General features: G+C 44.0%; 1 protein-coding gene across 1 annotated transcript in view; it reads left to right on the plus strand.

The window, feature by feature from the left end:
- SLC25A43 (solute carrier family 25 member 43) overlaps positions 1–13,409 on the plus strand; it is a 64,017-nt gene extending 50,608 nt beyond the window's left edge. The window contains exons 5-6 of the mRNA XM_040323832.1: positions 6,583–6,717; positions 12,880–13,409. Of these exons, the coding sequence (XP_040179766.1) occupies positions 6,583–6,717; positions 12,880–13,086 (342 nt within the window). The 3' untranslated portion in view covers positions 13,087–13,409. The remainder of the gene's footprint in view (positions 1–6,582; positions 6,718–12,879) is intronic.
- Positions 13,410–13,898: the final 489 nt, after the last annotated feature.

Raw genomic sequence — 13,898 nt, forward strand, 5'->3', positions numbered from 1 at the left:
AGCATCTTCTGCGACTCTGGCGACTTCTGCTAGTCGTCTCCGTAACAATTTATGGTCTACTGTGTCGAAGGCTGCGCTTAGGTCCAGCAGAACCAGGAGACAAGATTCTCCTTAGTCTGCGGCCTCGAGCGCATCGTCCCATATTTTCAGTAAGGCCGTTTCCGTCCCGTGTCCGGGACGGAAACCGGATTGAAATGGATCAAGTAGGTTGTGGGTATCCAGATGCTGTTGCAGCTGTTGTACCACCACTTTCTCCATTATCTTGGAGAGAGCATTTAGACCTGTTATGGGACGGCGGTGAGTTGGGTCCATGGGATCCAAATTAGGTTTTTTCAAGATGGGCAGGATTGTGCCCTCTTTCAGCAGGGAAGGCACTATGCCTTCCTTAAATGACTGATTTATAAGCTGTGTGATTGGAGGCGCCAGGATGTCGGCACATTCCTTCAGTAGCTTGGTGGGAATGATGTCATTGGGTGCTGTGCTGTTCCGCAACGCACCAATGATATTTTTGGTGGTATTGACGGAGATTGGTTCCAGAATGAACTTTGTTGATTGTAGAGGGTTTCTGTCGGTGTTTTGTAGTTGATTGAAGAGGGGGCTGAGCGGAGTATTGTTTTGCAGAATACTTACCCGAATTCTTTCAATTTTGTTGATGAAGAAATCCGATAGTTCATTACAGAACTCTTGGGTGTCTGAAGTGGGGACTTCAAGACATCCCGGATTCATGGTCTGGGTGACCATCCTGAAGAGTTCTCGTGGGCGATTCATGGCGTTGTTAATCACCATGGAAAAGTGATGTTTTTTGGTTTTGAAGATTTCTTTGTGATATCGTGTTGTTATTGCTTTGTAGATGTTGAGGCGGTCTTCCGAAGGGCTTCTTTTCCAGGCGGCTTCCGCCCTTCTGCGCTCTTGCTTCAGTAGCGACAGCTGGTTATTGAACCAGCTGGACTTTTTTTCCCGGATGCGGACTTTGCGCTTTGGTGCTGCTAAGTCGGCTGACTGTAGCAGAGCTGCATTTATGGCGTCCAGTGTATCTGAGGCAGCTAGCTGAGGAGGAATAGCCCCAATTCGGTTTCCCAGGGTAGATTTGAAGAGTTCCGAGTGGAGCTTCTTCTGAGATCTAGCCCAGTGTATTGTCACCGGCTTGGGTGCTTTTATAACTAGTGGAATTCTGGGAATTATGAAGCTAATTGCATGGTGGTCTGTCCATGGCAAAGGTTCATTACCCAAAATGTTTATTTTCAGATTTTGTCTGAAAATTAGGTCGAGTGTGTGACCTGAAGCATGCGTGGGTCCGCATATAAGTAGCTGTAGTCCTAACCCTTCCAGGTGGTCGATGCAGGCATCCGCGATGGGATCCTGTGAGGAGTTGGCCCACAGATTGAAATCCCCGAGCAGCAAAAGATGATTGCTGTTAAGGGAGTAAGTGGATATGAACTCCGTTAATGATGGTAGCAACTGCGATTTGGGCCCAGGTGGCCTATAGCAGAGGAGAATGTGAACGGTCTCCTGGGAGTTAGTTTGAAGTTGAAGCGTAAGGGTTTCCATAAACGGTAGAGGATTTTGAAGGACCGGTTTAGTGATTGCAATATGAGACTTATGAATCACCGCAAGGCCTTCTCCTCTTTGCCCTATTCTGTTTTCCGTTAAGATGCGATAATTTACTGGTACCAGTTCTCCGAGAATGGTGTTGCAGTCGTCTGAAAGCCAACTTTCTGTAATAAAGAGGCAGTCTAGATCGTTTTGTAGTAAGAAATCGTGGATTTCTGATCGGTGTTTTACTGCCGATCTAGTGTTAATCAAAGCATCATCCCGGTATAACCCCCGAACACCGAGGACGCATATATGCGTCCCGTCGGCGTGAAAGGGTTAAGAGGTACGTGCTGACAAAAAAAAAAATGTTTTAAAGGGTGAACCTCGTTAATCACGCGATAAAAAAAAGTTGACGGCGTTAAAATGGGTTTGTGTTAACGCGTTTAACTGACAGCACTAATATATATATTAATATATAATATATATTAATATATATATATATATATATATATATATATATATATATATATATATATATATATATATATATATATATATATATATATATATATATATACAAACTATCCCAGCTACCGCTATAATAAAAAAAAAAAGTAGCTTCATCTTCCAGGAAATAATCAGTTTGCTGTTGATAAGTGACCTTGCTTGGAATAAAGGTTTCTGATAATTTATTCCAGGCTATAAACTCGGCCTGTGTGAGTCCTGCCGGCTTTAAACTGGTAATACCTGTTCTGGGCGTAGCAATCAGCTATTTGCAGCTAAGGAGGACATAGCACTGCACACACATTATACTACATTACTGTACATTGTGTACTCTTTTCAGCTAATCAGCTGATGTAGTTCAGTATCGCTTATTGGCTAAAGATAGATGTCCATTGCAAATTGCATATATACAGCTTGTACATTGATGTAAAAATGTAAACCATAATAACCTGTAACAACCAATCAGAAAAACTATTTTGTAGTGTAGTCTGTTTGCCAGGAGTGATTATACTTTACACATTTCATCACTGTTGCAGGCACTATTGCGCTAAGAATAGCGCCTGCAAACCGACCCTAATCAGCAGATGCTCTTTCTCAAGTGTGAAAGCCCTCGGGCTTTCACACTGAAGCAGTGCGCTAGCAGGACTGCTCCAAAAGTCCTGCTAGCAGCATCTTTGGAGCGGTGAGAGGAGCGGTGTGTTTAACGCTCCTTCCCATTGAAAGCAATGGGAAACCACGGCTATACCGCCGGCAATGCGCCTCTGCAGAGGTGCATTGCCAGCGGTATGAATCCCTTTTCGGCCGCTAGCGGGGGTTAAAACGCACCGCTAGTGGCCGAATACCGCCGCAATTCCGCTAAAAATAGCAGCACTATACTGTCACCGCACCTCCTGCCGCAATATGAAAGGAGCCTTATTTAATAAGCCAATAATAATTTTTAACAGTCTATATTTTTGATTACCAGAAACCTTCATTGAGTGCACTGGCATTGTTCTCTACTTTTCCAGATGAAATCGGTCAGTTTGGCAGAAAGCGACCGACTTTCGGCTTGTGTGTACAGCTGCTCGTCCGACAGAAGCCGATCTCACAACCAGCTTCTGTTGGGCAAGCATGCTGGAAAACCAGCATCTGATCAGCAGCCATTGGCTGATCAGTGTGTTCTGGTAGGAAGAGGGGGAGGTGTAGTCCCCCTTTTGGAACACAATACCTCAGCGGGGGAGATCACTGCACTAACATCAGATGTGTTAGTATGGTAATCTGTATGTTTTTTATCGTTCAGCCTGCCGGGTTAAACAAAAAAATAAATAAACTTCTAGTGTGTGCCAGACTTAAAAGTAGCCATTATATATGCATTGCCAACATAGTCGTTTTTGTGCCGGTGCATTGCCATGAAATGCGATTTGCCATGAAATGTGATGGTCCGCCTCCATCACATCCTATTGGCTTACTCCTGTCACGTGACATATTTAAACGTCATCAGTCTCAGCTAGGCTATCATAGGGAGAGGATCTCCTCTCCCTGTGATAGCTGAAGCTGCACGGAGCTGTTAGCGTAGACCTGTATGCGCAGTAGTAAATTTAGCTTACTCGCGCACCCAGGGAGGTCAGTCCCCGTGCTCTTCAAAGGGCCAAGAGAGAGGAGAGGGGGGCAGGCAGATGGGAGGCTGCTCCATTATACAGGCTGCCCATGGTGTGTGTGTGTGTGTGTGTGTGTGTGTGTGTGTGTGTGCTGCTGGCCACACAGCCTGAGAGCAGGAGGAGGGGAGAGGCAGCCTATAGATGTGTGTGAGATCATTGTTTCTATACATTGTTACACCAGCAATGCACTCACTGCACACAGGCTGCTCCTCACAGAGCTGTGCATATCACACTGGCTTCTCCTTCCTAACAGTATATGTAATATGTTACACCACAAGCCCAACACTACTGCACTGCCTGCTCCCAGTTACAGGCTGTGCATGATGTATATACCTCGACACACAGCCTGAGGGGCTTTCTCCTGCCTCATATAGCACCAGCTCCGTGCAGCTTCAGCTATCACAGGGAGAGGAGATCCTCTCCCTATGATAGCCTAGCTGAGACTGATGACGTTTAAATATGTCACGTGACAGGAGTGAGCCAATAGGATGTGATGGAGGCGGACCATCACATTTCATGGCAAATCGCAATTCATGGCAATGCACCGGGGCTTAAATGGCACAAGCAAACTCTGCAAGTGCTCCTTATCTTGAGGACGAACAATAGCGACTGTGACAGATTTTCTAAAGCTGCCTATTAGAGCTGCACCATTAATCGTCAAGAATTGTTATCGCAATTTATTTTTATTTTTTTTTCTTGACAAAGTATTTCCCGATCTTTCTATGCAGAGAATTCTCTCTGCTGAAGCCACATCCAAAAAAAACAGGCAGTCTGTCAAGTATCGCAACATTCTTTTAAGGCCCCTTTCACACTGAGGAGTTTTTCTGGCGGTTTAGCGCTAAAAATAGTGCCTAAATACCGCCTGAAAAACTCCTGCCCAGCATTCTCAATGTGAAAGCCTGAGGGAATGGTTTTCTCAATGAAATACACGTCTCACATCCGCCCCTTGCGTGTACTATAGAGCGCCGTGTATTACCAAGCGTGTATAATCGGGCATCAGGAGCGAGCTCGTCTACAGCTGACAATCAGCTGTTGAGGCTCGGAGATTTCCGTGGCCTCCTACTGCGCCGCGCCTGCGCAGTCGAGGCAAGAGCCTATCCGATGGAAGAACCAGCTCGACAAGACACTGGCAGCACTCATGCAGCCCCAGACCATGACACCCCCACTACCATGCTTGACTGTAGGCAAGACACACTTGTCTTTGTACACCTGGTTGCTGCCACACACACTTGACACCATCTGAACCAAATAAGTTTATTTTGGTCTCATCAGGCCACAGGACATGGTTCCAGTAATCCATGTCCTTGGTTTGCTTGTCTTGAGAAAACTGCAGACTTTCCTGTGCTTCATCTTTAAAAGCGGCTTCCTTCTGGGATGACAGCCATGCAGACAAATTTGATGCAGTGTGCAGCGTATGGTCTAAGCACTGACAGGCTGACCCCCCACCCCTTCAACCTCTGCAGCAATGCTGGCAGCACTCATACGTCTAATTCCCAAAAACAGCCTCTGGATATGATGCTGAGCATGTGCACTCAACTGCTTTGGTCAACCATGACGAGGCTTGTTCTGAGTGGAACCTGTGCTGTTAAACCGCTGTATGTTCTTGGTCACCATGCTGCAGCTCAGTTTCAGGGTCTTGGCAATCTTCTTATAGCCTAGAGTCTAGACCATCTTTATGTAGAGCAACAATTCTTTTTTTTTTCAGACCCTCAGACGGTTCTTTGCCATGATGTGCCATGTTGAACTTCCAGTGACCAGTATGAGAGAGTTGGAGCGATGCCAAATTTAACACACCTGCTCCCCATTCACACCTGAGACCTTGTAACACTCATACCACGTACACACGATCACTTTTTGTGATGAAAAAAAGTAATTTTTTATCATGGAAAAAAAAATAAAAAGTCCAACTTCATCATTAAAAATGATGTTGCCCCATTTTGAAAAATGATGAACAAAGCGACGGCACTCTAAAGGGGAAGTTCTATTTGCCTTGAGGCTGCTTTTAGCTGGGTACTTTTCATGCTTTTTTGTTTGTTACAGCGTGATGAATGTGCTTACTCCATTATGAATGGTAGTTTTACCTCCCGTCTCAAAACTTGCTTCTGGGCATGTGCAGGTTTAAAACGTTGTTTTTGCCCACACACGATCATTTTTTATGACACAAAAAATGACATTTTAAAAAATGACATAAAAAATCGAAGCATGTTCAAAAAAATGTTTTGCTCGTTTTTCAGAAGACAAAAAATTATGTTTAGCCCACACACGATCATTTTGAATGACGTTTTTAAAAATTTAATTTTTTTTCAATCACAGAAAGTGATCGTGTGTACGGGGCATAACAAGTCACATTAAACCGGGAAGGGAAAATGGGTGATTGTCCCAATTTGGACATTTTCACTTAGGGGTCTACTCACGTTTGCCAGCGGTTTAGACATTAATGACTGTGTGTTGAGTTATTTTGAGGGGACAGTAAATGTACACTGTTATACAAGCTTTTCACGCACTACTTTACATTGTAGCAAAGTGTCATTTCTTCAGTGTTGTCACATGAAAAGATATAATAAAATATTTACAAAAATGTGAGGGATGTACTTACTTTTTAGAGATACTGTAGGTAAGTGTACGTGTTTATATGCATTGTATTCTGTATTATTGCTGTTTTAGTTGCAGGAAGTTTGATATGGCACTTGGCCATGGATACAGAAGTCAATCAGTAGATCAACCTCTGTACCACCACTGTCCCCATACAGAGATTTGGCCGGTCCCTCCGGATCCAGTCACATTTCAATCCATGTATGGCTGACTTTAGAGGCTTTTGTGGTTATTTTTGTGGTGAGTGCATAGACTTGTGATAAAGACTTGCCGTTATCTGTATACATTGAATGTAAATGTCTTCTCTCTTCTGCAGGCACAAAGCCACATCCTTCCTCATTGTGGGGGCGTTGATGTCCACTTTAATGGAGTAGTTGATTGTTTTAGACAAATTGTGAAGATAAAAGGTATTCTGAGCCTTTGGAATGGATTGACTGCGAATTTACTGAAGGTGACTTTGTTTATGTTTGCTTTTAGTTTTTTAAGTGTATGTTTGCTTTTAGTTTTTTTAGTTTTTTAAGTGTATGTAAACGCTGCGGTGAACATCTTATTTGCTCTCATTTGGTCTGGTAAATATCCCATTTAATGCATTTTGTTATATCTGTCCAACAAATGTAAAAACAAAAAAAACCTGTTGATCTTGTCAGAAATTCAGAGCTGTCCTGTTCCTGTGTTATCTCAAGTAATCTAATAAGTCAAAATAAACTTGCTTCTTTTGGGTGCATTCACTCTTGGGAACCCACCCGCTCAGCAATTGGATGCGAAAACTCCAGCGGGGGTTCCCGTGAATAGCTGCACAACGCAGCCCTATTGAAAGCAATGGAATTCTGCCGGCTCCTGCAGCTAAGCGCTCCACTGCTCATGCAGTAATTGCATGCAAGTGATCGGTCCTAGCCCCAGACTGCCTGTGTATAGAACAGATTTACATGTGGGCGCAATTGTCTGTGTGAGCCAACAGCCTTCCAGTGCTTTCAGTGGAGCTTCCTCTCGCAGCTAATCATGGGAACCCCCACTGGGGTTCTTGCATGTGAATGCACTCGCTCGGCAATCAGAAGTGTGAATGCACCCTAAAATTACAACCTCCTTGTCTGCTGTGGAGAGGTGGAGCATACCTATACTTCAGAAAAAGGAAACTGGTCAGGGCTGATTTGCGATTTGGCAAAAAAAAAAAAAAAAAGGCAATGGGGTTGATTTAATAAAACTAAAAAGTGCAAAATCTGGTGCAGCTCTGCATAGAAATAAATCCGCTTTCAGTTTTTCTTGTTTTTTGCCAAAGCTTAAAGCGGAGGTCCGCCTAAAAAAAAAAAAAAAAATTAATATTAAAAGCCAGAAGCTACAAATACTGCAGCTGCTGACTTTTAATAAATGGACACTTACCTCAATCTCTCGGCTGCCCCCACCGCCATCCTCGGCGAGGGAATCGGGAAGTGAAGCATTGTGGCTTCACTTCCCAGTTCCCTACTGCGCATGTGCGAGTCGCGCTGCGCATCCTCACTGGTCCCTGCTGTCTTCTGGGACCTGTGTGTTTCCCAGAAGACAGCGGAGGGACAGGGACAGGAAGTGGCGTAACTCCCGCGGGGGTCTATGCCCAGGAGTGGGTGCAAATACCTGTATTATACAGGTATCTGCACCCCCCTCCCCCTGAAAGGTGCCAAATGTGACACCGGAGGGGGGGAGGGTTCCGAAAAGCAGAGGTTCCATTTTGGTGTGGACCTCTGCTTTAAAGCAGAGGTTTTCCCTCAATTTGAACATTCTATTAATAAGAACCGCAACTTTAATAAATGTAAAATTCACAGGTTTTTTTTTTCTTGGTGTCTACGATTACCTTGATTCAGATGCATTTAGCTTTGCTTCCGGGTCTTGTTCCCGCGGGAGTGGGCGTGTCACTCCCTTTCCCTGACGCCTCAGTGCGTTATGGGAGCTGTCTGCAATGTCTACTGGGAGTGACGTGTAAAGACTCACAGGAGACCATCTGAAATAGCGTGAGAATACACTTATGGCTATGTCGCGAGTCACGTGACTCGCATCACCGATTCCAGGAAGTCTTTGCTTGTGGGCTTCACAATGCCCACAAGCAAGATGGAAAACCCCTGGATTAATTTTTTAAACTTCTTATTTATGACGGAAACCGAACCGATGCTCTTACAAGCGGCTAGCAAGTGAGTGCTACATTGCCATCTCTATTACTAAGCATTGCACATACTTATCTCTATTACTAAGCATTGCACATACTAACAAAAATTCGAGAAACCACGGAACCTCCGCTTTAAGTGAGCAAGCTGAAGTTGTTATCTGGCTACCATGGACAGCTACACCAGATTTTGCACGCGCCAGTTTTAGTAAATCAAACCCAATATATTGTTGGTTCACAATAGGGAATTAGGAGCTGAGTGTATTTCTACAAGGCTTTTTAAGGCCTGGGCTCACAGGACGTAGGCTAAATGACACTGGGTGTCATTCAGCTCAGAAGAGGAATGACACTGAATTAGAAACGGAGTATGTTTTGTGAGGGACAGTGTCAAAAATCAAGTGCATATAGCAGCCGAAACTGCTTTTTCTTTTTAAAGAGCTGCACAGGTAACCATGTTGTGTTTTGGGCCAAGTCGGACCTTGGATTTATATGCCCAGTAAATAATGGTGATGTTTGAGAGTGATCGGAATGTGTGTTGTGTCTGACCGCCCACTGAAATCTATAAGCAAATTAAAGGAGTTGTAAATTCGAGACGTTTTCACCTTAATGCATAGAATGCATTAAGGTGAAAAACCTGAGCTGTAGCAGCCCCCAGATCCCCTCTTTTTCTTACCTGAACCCGATCATTCCATTGACGAGAACGAACCCAGCAGCTCCAGCCTCTGTCTCTGTCCTCATTGGACAGATTGATAGCAGCAGGAGCCATTGGCTCCCACTGCTGTCAATCAAATCCAGTGACACGGGAGCCAGTCCTGAGTTCTGCATAAAAGGGGGGGAGGTTTTGGGACTTTAAATGAGATGCGTTTTTAGCAGTATGCGATTATATATATATATATATATATATATATATATATATATATATATATATATATATATATATATATATATATATATAAAAATATAATATAAAAATTTTTTCCATAATGGCCAGGCTCAAAGTTACCAACAAAAAAGCACTAAACCAAATTGATCTGTCTAGCTGTATGCATTTAAAAACAGAGGTTTAGTTGCAAGCATTTGCAAATACCTGTAGTAAGCTGCAGCGCCATCGTCAAGGCACCCTGTGTGCTGCAGTCCTAACTATGAATTTAAAGTCTCCTAAAAAGGAGCACAGGTGTGCTAATCAATAGATAGGGGGCAGGTGATCTCCTAAGCCCGCCCCTACCTATAGTTTGGCAAAAAAGAGCACTGGAAAAACAAAAGAAATGCAGGAGAGGAACCAAACATGCCTACCAAACCAAAACACCACCAAACTAAAGGCGGACCACATCAAACTGGGTCAGCTAGTCAAAAATGACAATGCAAATTTAACTGCCGGTGGTAGATCTGTGGAGGCACTTTATTCCACTCCTGAAATGCATCTCCATCCCTGCATAGTGTCAAAAAAGGGGGGGGGGGGGGGAGTCCCAAAACCTCCCCCCCTTTTATCCATTTACAGGGATGGAGGCCTGTGGTAGTTCCTATCACTTGCCTCATCTAAAGTCCCACCCTATGCCCCCCCCCTTTTTGAGTTCTGCTGTCTGTGACAATGGACGCAGCAGCAGGACTCGGGAGGGCGCCCACGCGAGTGCCCCCATGGAAAAAAAAAACCTTTACAATCACTTTTAAGTAAGGCCTCATTTCAACAACAATAAAAGTACTCATGATTATGATCTAAAAGATATCAGGTTGAGCTGTGGGTGCACGCACATCTTATGTCTGACCTTGCATATGGGACACTAGCTGTCCGACTGATTTATACAAACCCTTTCCCATTCACTATTGTTGTTTTTTTTTTTTTGTTTTTTTTTTAAGTGTAAGTAAACTGCCATCTTTGCCTCTGTTTAATCTACAACTGCCATGATGCTGCACATCTGATCAGTTATGACACCAGCCATTGGATGGTTCGACAGTTTGGTTGAGAGCACAACCAATGGGAGTGTTAAGCCTCGTACACACGATCAGATTTTCCGACAACAAATGTGTGATACAAAAACATACAATATCCAGGCTCAAACTTACCGACCAATCAGCAACCAACCAAATTCAGCTGTCTAACAGTGTGCGTTAAAAACAGAGGTTTAGTTGCACACATTTGCAAATGCATGTGTAAGCTGCAGGCCCCGTCAAGGCACTCTGTATACTGCAGTCCTAACTATAACATTGCTTTTTAAGTCTCCTCAGTAGGAGCACATGACTGCTGATGGATAGATAAGGGGCAGGTGACTGGGGGTAGCCCAGGCCTCATTAAAGGGGCAGGAGCACACTGCACACTCGGCACATGGAAGCAAAGGTCCCAGTGCGCTGCCTACCAACAATGACATAAATACAACAAACAAAAGTCACTGCCCCTACCTATGACTGGTCTATACAATAAGGAGCGCTGGAAAGGGCGCATATACATACAAAAACATAGAATATCCAGGCTCAAACTTACCGACTTAAAATGCAATGTTATAGTTAGGAGTGCAGTATACAGAGAGCCTTGATGGGGCCTGCAGCTTACACATGCATTTGCAAATGCGTGCAACTAAACCTCTGTTTTTAACGCACGCTGTTAGACAGGTGAATTTGGTTGGTTGCTGATTGGTCGGTAAGTTTGAGCCTGGATATTCTATGTTTTTGTATGTATATGCACCCTTTCCAGCACTCCTTATTGTATAGACCAGTCATAGGTAGGGGCAGTGACTTTTGTTTGTTGTAACAAATGTGTGATGGCAGGGTTTTGTCGCAAAATCTGATCGTTTACGATCCATCGGACAATTGTTGCCGGAATGTCCGACAAATGTTTTATAGCATGCTTTCAAAATTTCCGACAACAAATGTGTCTTGTCGGATTATGTACACAAGCCCGTTGGAAAAAAAATCTAAAGTACAAACACGCGTGCTCAGAACCAATGGCAACCATTAGACAACATTAGCTAAAGAGCTGAAAAACCACGTTGTTTCGTGCATGTCGGCTGAAAAAGTTCTGCCGTCTGTATGCATACCAAGTTCAACGCCCTTCGCACAAAATTCCACCAATTTGTCCGATAGAAATCCAATCATGTGTACGAGGCTTTACATTTCCAGGACGTGCCGTAAATGAAACTGTTTTATGGATGGGTTTACTTCCGCTTTAAGCCATGATAAGCTTGTGCCAGCCTCCCTGCCCTTCCACTCCTCATTCAGTTGAACTTGTAAGACCGGCACTCTGCCTTCATGAATATTCACACTCTCAAGACTGTGAAAGCCTTAAAGTGGTAGTTAAGGCTGGAGGTTTTTTACCTTTTATGCACTCTATGCATGAAGGTAAAAAAAACTTCAGTGTGCAGCTGCCCCTCAGCCCCCCTAAAGCCTCGTACACACGATCAGTCCATCCGATGAGAACGGTCTGATGGACCGTTGTCATAGGTTAACCGATAAAGCTGACTGATGGTCCATCGTGCCTGCACACCATCAAAACCGATTGTGTCCGAACGCGGTGACGTAAAACACAACAACGTGCTGAAAAAAAATAAGTTCAAAGCTTCCAAGCATGCGTCGACTTGATTCTGAGCATGTGTCGATTTTTAACTGATGGTTGTGCCTACTAACGATCATTTTTTTCCCATCGGTTAGGAATTCATAGGTTAAATTTAAAGCAAGTTGGCTTTTTTTTTAACCTATGGTTAAATATCTATGGGGCCTACACACGATCGGTTTGGACCGATGAAAACGGTCAATCAGACCGTGGTCCTCTGGTTAACCTATCGTGTGTACGAGGCCTAAGACTTAAGCCCGATCTCAATCCACCGATGCACAGGAGACCCGAGGCTCTCCCGGGTCTCTCCCTTCTGATTGGCTGAGATGCAGAAGCCATTGGCTTTGGCAGGGGCAGGGCTGAGCCTCGCTCTGTGTCTCATGGACGTGGAGAGCCAGCTCGGGAGCAAGAACCCACGAGTGCCCCCACAGTAAGCGGCTTGCTATGGGGGCACTTGGCAAGGGGGAGGGGCCCAGAGCATCAGCAGGGAACCTGAGAAGAAGAGGGTCAGGGCTGCTCAGTGCAAAACCACTGCACAGAGGAGGTCAGTAAAACCTTTTATAAACATTTTCCTTTTATGATCACTTTAAGCTGGTCAAACATTATACAATGTTCTTATTCAACCTCCTTTAGATTTACCTTCAACTATGTAGTGCAAGGTCCTGTCTGATTGAATACAAATTGAACGTGTGTAGGTTTGACCTCTTATTGTATAGTTTTGATAAATCTAAGGGAAAATGATGGAAGAAAATTGTATAAATAACCATTTTCTCTCTTCCTCAGCATGTTTCTGCCATGGAAAGGTTCTCCTAGAACCATTCTGTATAGTTTTCCTGGATCTTTACCTTTCACATGTTGTAATTGCAATCACAGATATTGATAATAACAGACCACATTTTTTACCCACTAATGTTTCTTTTTTCTTTTTTATTTGTTTTTAGATTTTTCCGTGTTATGGTTTAATGTTCAGCACTTTTGAATGCTGCAAACGGTACTTTCTGTATCAAAATGGTTACCTTGTATCTCCGCTCAGCAACCAGCTGATGCCGGGAGTGGATCAGAGTCTGGGGCCCTGGGAACTGCAAGAACTGCGCAAGTTTCTCTGGCAAAAGAACATCGAAAACAGAAAAACGTCTTTAAAAAGCTAAACCCGGAGGACAGGAGAATACTGTAATGCTACATTTGTACTTGTATACCTTACATGTAGGTGTACTGGGAGATCATAGTATTTATTTTTTGGAAGACTGATCTATGACTGACTAATTGTGATTTTATTCACAGATTTTTAAAGAGGACCTCCCTTTTTGCTTTGCCATGTGTTTAAAGAACACCTCCACCAATAAGAAAACCTCATTCTAAGTATCAGATCGATGTCATCTGATTCTAGGAGACCCTTGTACAGCATTTAATCCTACTTCATGCTTTACTAGTTTCTTACGACAGTTTTGTATTCATATGCTGCAGTTTTGCCATGGGGGGGGGGGGGGGGGGGGCATTGAGTGAATGGCTGATCCAGTCAGAGGAACTAAAGATTTATAAAAAATACTAGTAACACTGCAATATTATATACAGCTATATTCAGAGTAGGGGTGCAGCCTAAAAGCCCTTAAAGTGATACTAAAGTCCAGTTGGTTTTTTTTTGGTAAAAATAACAAACATGTTATACTTACCTGTTCTGTGTAGTGGTTTTGCACAGAGCAGCCCCAATCCTCCTTTTCTGGAGTCCCTCTTTGGCTCTCGTGCCCCCACAGCAAGCGGCTTACTATGGGGCACTAGAACCGAGCCATAGCCCCCCTCTTCCCATTGGCCCACTTACTTTGACAGCAGAAGGAGCCAATGGCGTTCTCAGCCAATGAGGCGAGGAGAGTACCGGGCAGCCGAGTCTCTCCTGCAACATCACTGGATCTAGGGCTCAGGTAAAGTATTGGGGGGGGGGGGGGGGGCTGCTGCACAACAAAGA

This window comes from Rana temporaria, chromosome 9, assembly GCF_905171775.1.
Source record: "Rana temporaria chromosome 9, aRanTem1.1, whole genome shotgun sequence".
Classification (NCBI taxonomy): domain Eukaryota; kingdom Metazoa; phylum Chordata; class Amphibia; order Anura; family Ranidae; genus Rana; species Rana temporaria.